The sequence below is a fragment of the Tachypleus tridentatus genome, chromosome 6 (genome assembly GCF_004210375.1).
Source record: "Tachypleus tridentatus isolate NWPU-2018 chromosome 6, ASM421037v1, whole genome shotgun sequence".
Classification (NCBI taxonomy): domain Eukaryota; kingdom Metazoa; phylum Arthropoda; class Merostomata; order Xiphosura; family Limulidae; genus Tachypleus; species Tachypleus tridentatus.
The window spans coordinates 19,823,761-19,835,287 of record NC_134830.1 but is presented as its reverse complement, the minus strand read 5'-3'; the positions used below and the strand labels follow the sequence as shown (position 1 = coordinate 19,835,287).

The following is an 11,527-nucleotide window of genomic DNA, read 5'->3' as shown; positions in this document are numbered from 1 at the left end:
TTCCTTTATAATTAACAAAATATAGTAATAATCCAACGTATCTGTATATAAATCAATTGTCACTGACTCGTCTGTAATCATTGTTTAATTGAAGTCACTGTGCAGTAGGTAAACATTTGATTAATAAACAGGTTCGTAACTATTACAACGTAATGGAAGTCTAGTGTTGAAAAATAACAGTGATTTCTATGTTGCATTATTAAATATTTAATTATAACAGTAATAACAACAATAAACGACTGAAAAATCAAAAGTAATATGTGCTTTAATATCTCTAAGCAGAAAAATAATGCAGTAATATTATAATCAAACAAGAACACTGACTGATACGTCACCGTATTCAACAGCAGAAAAATAAACACGATTGGCTGGAGCATTCCATATGGCCCATATGCCATTACCACGTCTCACGACGTGAATTTCTCCAGGTACACCGAAATTACGAAGCATATCATAAATATTATGAGCATTTCTTTGTGGCCTGTTAGGTAACTTCATCAAGCTTCTTATATGGGAGTGGTCAAGAGACCCGACCGAATCTCTAGGTCTGTTCATAGCGATTGCGTTTTTATTTGCAATTCTGAATTGGTGAACATATGAACTACCTCCAACAACGTGGTTTTCAAAGCCAGAAACAGGATCATACACGACTATCATCCAATATAACCAGTCGAACTTATCGCCAAGCAAATCGAGTAAAGCGACAACAACATCTCTATTTGAACCGGCTTCCTTTTCTCTCATGACCTTCTCCATATCCTTGGCAGCGAACGTTCTGTAGTTGCTTTTACAATATTCTAAGTGTTCATTGATGACTTCATTTACATGTTTCAGTTTTTCTTCCCAATCATTTTGAATCGGTTCCGTTTTCCCGCCAGATATCTTTGTGTAAGATATGTAACTCATGACTCCAGCAGTCAGTAGCTCCACCAAGCGACCGCCCATCGCTTTCACTTGTTTATTGTAACATTCCGTCTTATCTCTTACCGTTTTAAGAATAGGACGCGTGAAAATCGAACCTCTTCCTATGATTCCATTGTATAGAGTATAGATGTTTCTGTCTTCCCCAGCCTGTTGGAACCTACGGATGAAATCATCCCGCTCTTTGCTTTCGCCTTCAACACCGTGTCTCATGTATTCGTTTAAATACCGAATCTGGTGTTTGATATTTTCTTCTGAACTGAAGAACTGCATGTCAACTGTTGATTGATCTATTATATACTCTAAGTCCCTGATTTGATCAGAAATGATTTCCAGTTTATTGTGAACTTTCCCGAATTGTTCCTTCATGAACTTCATCTCTGCACTTTCCTGGCCACCAAAAATAAGCCCAACAATTGCTCCAGCGACCGAAAAAAGAGGACCCAAATTACCTATAACACCAAGAATGTTGCTGTCTAGAATTGCATCAATGATAACGCTTGCCTCATCAAACTTGCCCAGAAACTCGGTTACATCTTTAGCCAAGTCCAACCAATCACCAACACTTAAAGATGTGTCAGTCAAAACATCGTCCACGTGCTCTGTCAGAAATAAAGTAATTTTTCGATTAAGATATACGTATAAAAGGATAAGTCAGTTTGCAAAGTTGTCTTGGCATGTTACTTGCATATGTAAAATACTAAATAGTGAGCTTATCACACAAATATTTTTAACAGTTAAATATACTTTGAAAATGAATACTTTAATATTTTTTCATCCAAAATATACTGACATTTATTAACGTATATTAATATGCATGTAATTAGATAGTAAAACGTACGCTAATACATAGTGGAAAAAAAATTACCCTGTAATTGTATCTGTTCTGAAATTCATGGCTGAAACATTATGAAAATCCATTATACATTGATAAAATCTAAACTATTCAATAATGATAAAGAAAAACAGTCGTGCATAGCTACAAAGTTCGGAATTGATCTATTATGTGGTAAGATTGAAAGCATCAGCTGTTCATCATTATTTAGAATCAATCACAAAATATTTTAATTATAATTTATTTGTTCATTTTAAATGAAAACAGAGATTAATGTGTGGTATGTCAACTGTGCTATGTCCGTCATGTCCATTGCTGATGAGTTTTGTGTTCACAGTGAGATAAACGGCCAGGTCAGTGACCCCTATGTTTGTCTTTAACGACTCGTTATCTGAGGGTCGTGGATTCGAATCCTCGTCATACCAAACATGCTCGCCCTTTCAGTCGTGGGGGTGTTATAAAGTTACGATCAATCCCACTATTCGTTGGCATTAGAGTATCCCAAGAGTTGGCGGTAGGTGGTGATGACTAACTGCCTATCTTCTAGTCTTATATTGCAAAATTAGGGAAAACTAGCGCAGATGGCCCTCGTGTAGCTTTGCGAGAACTTCCAAACAAACCAAACCAAACTGATCATAAGGAAAGCAACTTGCTGATAACATCTATCGCCTGAAGTGGTTATCCCTTTCGAAATAGTGGAATTAACTGCTATTCTTATAATGTACCCTTAGTGGAAATTGCGAAGCATGTTTGACAGCGCCACGTCTCGGACCCAGGGATCTTGGATCCCCCAATCTGATACACTAACCTTTAGGACACCTCTAAGTCTTTTAATAATACATAACTATATTTTGTGCGAAAGAAATGGTTTTAAACACTTTCCCTCTGCAAACCATCATCCCAGTTGAAACATTAGTAGAATTTTATAAAAAATAATATTTTTCTAGCGACTTGCTGAATGTCGTGAATATTCAAACTAGTGGCAGTTAGATAGCAGTCCCCCGGTGAGTCTTCCGAGTTACAACCCTAAAATCAGGGTCTCGAATCCCCTCGGTAGAACAAGCATATTGCCTGAAGTGATTTTGCTATAAGAAAATACACATAGTTAGATAGTAGGACTTCAACATATGAGGTTATATATTATTAACACTGTTAAAATTATCGTTTAAGAATGCGAGCACGAAATTAGTGCCCCCCGCTAGTACAGCGGCATGTCTCCGGATTTACAACGCTAAAATAAGGGGTTCGATTCCCCTCGGTGGGCTGAGCAGATAGCCCTTTGTGGCTTTGCTATAAGAAAAACACCCACACCCACCCACGAAATTAGAACTTCTTTCAAATACCTTTGTTTGAACTGCATACGTATGTGTATTAAATAATATCGGCAATTAAAAACATAGTTTCCTTAGAACAAAAGAAAATAGGACGTGCAGCGCTATTAATTACGCTTTGCATTTTTAGCTGTGCGCGTATTAACAAAGTGGCAGTCAAGTCCGCTGTTCGATCACGTGTAGTTGTTTCAGTTGTCTTCCTTCTGGTCTGTAATTCTACATTACGGATTACTATGCCTGTAACTACGAATAATCAATCAACCTGGTGATTTAATCTATGTGTCAAATAAAGGTCGCTATGTTTAAAACAACAGGTAATCTTCACTCGACACGACTGTAATTACATTTTAAACCGGTCAAGAGATGGAGCTATGAGCAAGAAGTTTATAATTGAAGAACTCAGAACCATTCTATGAACCAATATGCCGCGACTAAAACATATCGTATAGTTTTGAAAACAAAACGGGTCTTACCACTTTAATATGCACAGATTATGACCAACTGGCAATGTAAGTTTCTAAAATGCATTAGTAGTGCTGGATCACTTTAATTATGAATTCCCAAAGTTAACTGACAACTTGTTTTATTGTTTGTTGCACTTCTGACTGTTATTATTACGTATTTCGATCTTGGTGATTGGTTATTGGCTAAAAACATTAGCATTTAATCAAATTATCCATTGGTTTGAGCTTTTCACTTTTTGCTTGATCGGCGAGTCATAAGATCGAAACACGCATAAACTATTTATTGATTTGAACATTTTTATTCTTCGCTTGACCTATAAGGTCATAGAGTCGAGATACACATAAACGATTATTAATTTAAAGTACAAATATATGCAAAAGGTTAACATAATCTGCTCAAGTTTTGTGCTCGGGATTTTTCACTCAACTGAAAACTAAGGACAGCAGTGATAACAAACAACAGATGTAAAGATAGAATTGTATTGGATTTGAAACTCTCACCTTGTAACTTTGAACTCTGCAGTTGAGATGCAACCTACAGAATGAAAAGGTAAAATTAGTTGAAAAGGTATTCAGTTATTATAACATTCTGAATACATGTAACAAAACCTTTTTATTCTAAATATACTTCGTTTCTGAAGCTCAGTTTAATCTCAAAGACGATGGTTTCTCATGTTTCAGAATCTTACATTGTCTAGCACGTATTTAAAAACAGCATAATATACTATGTATATAGATGTAATGAAGGAGTGAAAGCCGCTTGATTGTGTAAAAATAGTTTTCATAGTTTTCCTTTAAGGAGAAACATTTGAAATGTGACATTACCGTGTTTTGGTAACTTCATTGCTGAAGTGAGGTAAACATTTCATATGCGTATAAATTAATTTTAATATAATATTTGCTTACATAACCTTAACGATGAGAAGTAAAGTTTTATAGATTCTGTTTTATATTTGTTCTAACTTTGCATCATACCAGTCAGTTTAGGACCTATTTGAGAGTCATACATATGTTGACCGATCAAATAGTCCAAATATGCAACATATCTGTCAGCTTAAGACTTGTTTGAGGACCATCCATTGTATGAACTCCAGGTAGGCTGACCTCTGCTAACATCCCAAACTTGGACAGATATAACATGTAACATGTCAAGTGTAGACCGTCTGAAGACCATATGCATATTTAACTTTATATCATTACTGTAAGCTAGGACCTAATTATAGGTGATCCAGATATTTACTGCTGCAATATTACACAATACTTGTCAGTTTAGAACCTATAGGGGGACTGTCCACTTATTTACCAGTTCAGTACTTTTCAAACTAATAGATTTTGAACTTATTTTTTTTCCAAATAGACAAGCACCTAGTTTCACATAAAGCAACTCTTACTTAAGTCGGTTTATTTACATAAATCTTTCGCTAATGAGAAAGCGACGTATAGTATTAATTTATTTGAACATCAATATTTGAAAAGTCAGTAATTATGCTCTTACTGACAAAATTTTCAAGTAATACTCAGTATAACTAAGGTATAAAAACAATATGATAGAGATGCTTTGTGACGTTGTTTTTCGTTCCTTAGTTTAGTAGGTTTGTATCTGCATATCTAATATTTAATAAAAATGAAGTAATTATAATTTTTACGTAACGAATTTCTTAGTGAAGATTTTCAGCCACTGATAATATATTAATGACAGATTTTAAGACTGACTTTTAAAATGATTGGAAAAAAGACTATAAGAGACCGTTTGTTTTCGACTACACAATGCATAGAGTCACGTACGTTAACAAGATTGGACTTACCCCTGCCAATACGTTTCCTGTTAACAGGAAAGCAACAACAGCAAGAAGATTATTCTTCATGTTGAAGGTTAGTAGGAAGGTACAACGTTATAGATAGACCATCTATTAAATACATGTTTGATGTGAACAAAACAGATGATTGCACTCTGTCTTTTCTTGTTTTATCAACTGTGATATGCAGCATCCTGTTAGTGATTGATAACAAAGTGATTGTTAGCCTGTACAAGTATAAACGTGACTTACATTCCATTAAACAAGAAGTTTCATGAACGAATTTGAAATTTAAAAAAATGTTAACACTAAATTATGATCACAGCAAGCTATTTACATTTATCAGAACTAAAAAGAAAATAACCAACTAAACAATGTAGTTAACTCAGTATACCTTTCTAAGGAGAAGCTTGTGTTATCGTCTAAACCTTATAATGGTTTGAAATGCATCAGTTGGTCCAATAAATTTTCAGAATGCCTCTAGTGGCGCAGCGGCATCTCTTCGGATTTACACTCCTAAAAATCAGCTTTCGATACTCGTGATGGGCAGAGCACAGATAGCCCATTGTTCAGCTTTGTGCTCAACTGCAAACACACAAATAACCAAATAATTCTGAGAAAAATCCTTAATTAATTTGGTTGATGAAAATAAGATTATTTACTGTGAAACCGAAAAGGTGTTACTAAAATATCAATGAGCAAGGAACTTGGTTTTCGAATTTCTGAGAGACAACATTGTTAAACATTTATAGCACGGTTTGAGTCCGTGATAAGCCACTGAACATGTTACGCCTTCTTAGCTCTCCTGCAGCAATAGTCAAGTTCCTTAATTCAGTGTCGTCTAAACTGTGAGCAGCGGATATTTTGCAATTATTAAGTGATTTTTATTTAGTAATCTAATGCATTTTTAAAACATATAATTTCACTTATTTTCTCCTTGAAACACGGTATAACAGTGATATAGAAACCTTATATCATTCTGTACATCAAAAGTAAAATGCTTATGAAAATGTATCATGTGGAAGTTCTCTTACACGGATATTTAAAAAACAGGACATCAGTTACAATATTATATAACTAGAGCTAGAGGGCTCAATAGGTACACAGGTATTTCCCCTAGTGTCAATATATCACGTTTGGTGTGACGGGAATTTGAACCCGAGAACCTAGGATTACGAGTCGAATGCCTTAACCACCTGGTCATGCTGGGCTTTCTATAATTGAACTGGGAAAGATCTGACGAACTTATCTTGGATATACAGAATAATTTCCACAACATTTTGTGGGCCCTGCATGGCCAGGCGGTTAAGATATTTGACTCTTAGTCTGAGGGTTGTGGGTTGGAATTTTCGTCACACGAAATATGGTTGCCCTTTCAGCCTTGAGGGCTTTATAATGTTGCGATCAATCCCACTATTTTTTTGATAAAAGTAGCCCAAGTGTTGGTGGTGAGTGACCATGACTAGCTGCCTTCCCTTAACACTGCTCGTGTTAAAACTAACTGGATACATTCTTATTCCTAAATTAACAAAAATATTAAAAAATTGTGTTTCAAAACTGAATTTGTAAACAACTCTTAGGGTGACATTTTAAACGTTAAATAACAATAAATTTTTATTTAAAGAGATCTATTTATTATTTTGAAGCATTTCTCAGTTTTTCTTCATAAAATAAACAGTAACAAAACATAATGCAACTTGGTAGTAATAGGCTGTGTGGTAAATTTTAAAATATTTTTTATAAAGGAACGGTCACTTACAGAAATGTATTGAATTCACATTTAGTCAATTTCGGCCTCAGTTCATTAAGTTTGAAATAGATGTCTCGTGTTATGACAAGTCGTGAATTATTTAGCGTGCTGAACTACGGATCGGAAAGTTCAATATTCGTGCCACCATGTTGCTGAACAACTTCCGCACTTTTAACTATGTGTACGTTCTGACAATGACAATCAATCCATTATTCGGTTCGAAGCTGGATAAAACATTTATTTCTGCTGATTGGCTGTTTTCGTTTTAGTAGTAGGTCAAAATTAGCAACCACTGTATTAGGACTCCAGGTATGACCTTAAGTCGCCATTTTAGTTCAATATAGAAGATGCCGCTCAGTTTAAAAATATCAAATATTGATTCTGTGTCACATGCAAAGTTTACATACTAGAAAGTACTGGTGTCTCAATTAGAATACATGATTTGAAAATTAGATAATTTTTTGAAATTAGATTTGATAAATTAATTTGTTTTTCTTTGTACTTCAAACGAATTCCATGAAAAGCTATCGTGCACTACATACTTAAAACGATATAGCAGCGCCAAAATCTTTATGTCTTCTTCAGGTAAAAGGCGTCCATAAATAAGAGTTAAGTTCTAATAAACTACACTAAATAGTGATATCACTTTGACATTTTTCTTTAAACAAAAGAACAAATGGACTGTAGCAACGAGCAATTTGTTGAGTCCCAGTATTTAGTACCCACATATCTAGTCTACAGTAGCTTCCTGAATACTGAACAGTGCAATATCATATATTATATCTAGCCCACAGTAGCTTCCTGAATACTGAACAGTGCAATATCATATATTATATCTAGTCAACAGAAGCTTCCTGAATACTGAACAGTGCAATATGATATATTATATCTAGTCCACAGTAGCTTCCTGAATACTGAACAGTGCAATATCACATATTATATCTAGCCCACAGTAGCTTCCTGAATACTGAACAGTGCAATATCATATATTATATCTAGTCAACAGTAGCTTCCTGAATACTGAACAGTGCAATATGATATATTATATCTAGTCCACAGTAGCTTCCTGAATACTGAACAGTGCAATATCATATATTATATCTAGTCAACAGTAGCTTCCTGAATACTGAACAGTGCAATATGATATATTATATCTAGTCCACAGTAGCTTCCTGAACACTGAACTTTGCAATATGATATATTATATCTAGCCCACAGTAGCTTCCTGAATACTGAACAATGCAATATCATATCTAGTCCACAGTAGCTTCCCGAATACTGAACAGTGCAATATCATATATTATATTTAGTCAACAGTAGCTTCCTGAATACTGAACAGTGCAATATCATATATTATATCTAGTCCACAGTAGCTTCCTGAATACTGAACAGTGCAATATGATATATTATATCTAGCCCACAGTAGCTTCCTGAATACTGAACAGTGCAATATAATATCTAGTCCAGAGTAGCTTCCTGAATACTGAACAGTGCAATATGATATATTATATCTAGCCCACAGTAGCTTCCTGAATACTGAACAATGCAATATCATATCTAGTCCACAGTAGCTTCCCGAATACTGAACAGTGCAATATCATATATTATATTTAGTCAACAGTAGTTTCCTGAATACTGAACAGTGCAATATGATATATTATATCTAGTCCAGAGTAGCTTCCTGAATACTGAACAGTGCAATATGATATATTATATCTAGCCCACAGTAGCTTCCTGAATACTGAACAATGCAATATCATATCTAGTCCACAGTAGCTTCCCGAATACTGAACAGTGCAATATCATATATTATATTTAGTCAACAGTAGTTTCCTGAATACTGAACAGTGCAATATGATATATTATATCTAGTCCAGAGTAGCTTCCTGAATACTGAACAGTGCAATATCATATATTATATCTAGTCCACAGTAGCTTCCTAAATACTAAACAGTGCAATATGATATATTATATCTAGTCCACAGTAGATTCCTGAATACTGAACAGTGCAATATCATATATTATATCTAGTCCACAGTAGCTTCCTGAAAACTGAACAGTGCAATATCATATATTATATCTAGTCCACAGTAGCTTCCTGAATACTGAACAGTGCAATATGATATATTATATCTAGTCCACAGTAGCTTCCTGAATAATGAACAGTGCAATATGATATATTATATCTAGTCCACAGTAGCTTCCTGAACACTGAACTTTGCAATATCATATATTATATCTAGTCCACAGTAGCTTCCTGAATACTGAACTTTGCAATATCATATATTATATCTAGTCCACAGTAGCTTCCTGAATACTGAACAGTGCAATATCATATATTATATCTAGTCCACAGTAGCTTCCTGAATATTGAACAGTGCAATATCATATATTATATCTAGTCCACAGTAGCTTCCTGAATACTGAACAGTGCAATATCATATATTATATCTAGTCCACAGTAGCTTCATGAATACTGAACAGTGCAATATCGTTATGTGTGATTTGATTGGCTGAAGAATTATGTTTCAGCCACTTTTGAAAAAGGATAGCCATATAACAACAACATTACACGATGTAAAACTAAAAGACACCGTAACATTACCAAACTAGAAAACTTCGGTGTTCTTCATGGAAGCAGAGAATTTAAGACATAAACGATCTTCGAAACTTCTCTCTAACCTAGAGCAAAACTCTCACCCACAATGTTGCAAAATACGGTTTTAAAAACAACTCTCCGATCCAAAACGCCATTAAAATAAAGCTGGAAATATTTCTGGCAATATAACAGACAATATTTGAAAAAGATCACGGGATTTCACTGTTTCCATGAGCAGGATGACCAAAGAAACAGGAGTAACAGCAGAGTCGTTCGACTACATATCAGAAAAAAATATTTTGTGTAACGGATGTTCTATTATATATACTTATTTTAGTATCAACGTTTGTTTCAATTAAATATATATTTAGAAATGTATGTAACTTATATTGTTAAATCTCTATTGCGACTTTCCCGCCTGTTACTTAAATTGGTAGAAGAATTTCGAGTGTAAGAATCAACAATATACGTTTTGCGAACTGAACGTTCTAGTACCTCGTCTAACGTTTATCAACCGACACACCGAGAAAAAAGTATTTATTGTTTCAGCTTCAACAAGCCCATATCGAAGCTGAGAAAGAAATACGACTGATATAAATGGAATTTAGACACATTTGACCAAGTAAAAATAAAACTTTGAACTCACTCGATGTATCAAAGTTTGATGAAAATGGAGTTCATAAATATGTTCAACATTTTGAGAAAGTTGTCCAACCATGAAATGGCCCACCGAAAAATGGTTATTATTATTACAGGGTATTTTAACTGGTAAGCCCAAGAATATTAGGCTGTTCACTATACACGAGATTGTAAACAATATGATAAGGTTAAAGCAGTTATTCTCAAAGCATATGAGTCAGTACTGGAGGCTTGTTATTCTCAAAGCATACGAGTCAGTACTGGAGGCTTGTTATTCTCAAAGCATACGAGTCAGTACTGGAGGCTTGTTATTCTCAAAGCATACGAGTCAGTACTGGAGGCTTACTGCCAAAAGTTTTGAGGTTATCGCTAGCAAGATACTCAGACGTATATGAAATTCGCTCACGAAAAATAGATTTATTTTGATCGATGGTGTAATTCTATGTATATTGGCAACAGTTGCGACAAATTAAGACGATTTTGTCTAACTGAGGAACTTAAGCGCTGTACAACTGACGACCTCAAAGCTTATTTGGATGAAAAGAAAGTTGAAACACCGCAGGAAGCAGCTGTTCTTTAACATATCGAACTTTTATTCATAAAAATAAATTCCACCATTTCAGCAAAATCCTGTATCTATTTAATCCAATAAAGTTTAGGGTTTTTCTAACAAATCCAGTTTCTCTATTTCGAAATCTTCATACAGTCGGGATGAAACTTTATTAAAATCATCAAATCTTTCTAATGTTCCAGTAAGAAAAACCTGGTCATGTTATATCCGGTTACTGATGTTGAGAAAGAAAAAATAAAAGGTGAAACACCCAGGGCGTTCGTGTCCACATATTGATGTATTTTATCACACTTTCCAATGTTGTTTATTTGGCCACTATACAGAAACAAGCGAAGGTAGTAAAATAATATAATAATAAGAGAACGTTACACTGTTCTCTCCAATAAGTTTCGAGATTCTTCTGATAAATCCAACTTCTCTAGTTCAAAATTACAGATGGAATACATCTTCATCAAAACGATTAAAGCCTGTCTTTTATTTTTGAAAAACATCTGGGCGTACTATGCCTGATTGTTGGAGTTTGAAAAAGAAAAAAATGAAAAGGAGACAACAACTAGTGAGTTCGTGTCCACATATAGATGTAGTTTCACTAGATCACCCAATGTTGTTCACTTGGCTGAC

General features: G+C 34.6%; 1 protein-coding gene across 1 annotated transcript; it reads right to left on the bottom strand.

Annotated features, from left to right (window-relative positions):
* Positions 1–247: 247 nt before the first annotated feature.
* On the bottom strand, positions 248–5,494 carry LOC143252049 (uncharacterized). Its single transcript, XM_076503622.1, has 3 exons — positions 5,357–5,494; positions 4,053–4,086; positions 248–1,523 (listed from the first exon to the last, which is right to left on the bottom strand). The coding sequence occupies exons 1-3, from the start codon at positions 5,414–5,416 to the stop codon at positions 307–309; spliced, it is 1,311 nt and encodes a 436-aa protein (XP_076359737.1). The 5' UTR covers positions 5,417–5,494; the 3' UTR covers positions 248–306.
* Positions 5,495–11,527: the final 6,033 nt, after the last annotated feature.

Coding starts and splice junctions, on each gene's coding strand:
- LOC143252049 (XM_076503622.1), bottom strand. CDS start 5,416: ATGAAGAATAATCTTCTTGCTGTTGTTGCTTTCCTGTTAACAGGAAAC. Junction 4,087..5,356: donor CAGGAAACGTATTGGCAGGG/GTAAGTCCAATC, acceptor TTCATTCTGTAG/GTTGCATCTCAACTGCAGAG. Junction 1,524..4,052: donor GCAGAGTTCAAAGTTACAAG/GTGAGAGTTTCA, acceptor TATTTCTGACAG/AGCACGTGGACGATGTTTTG.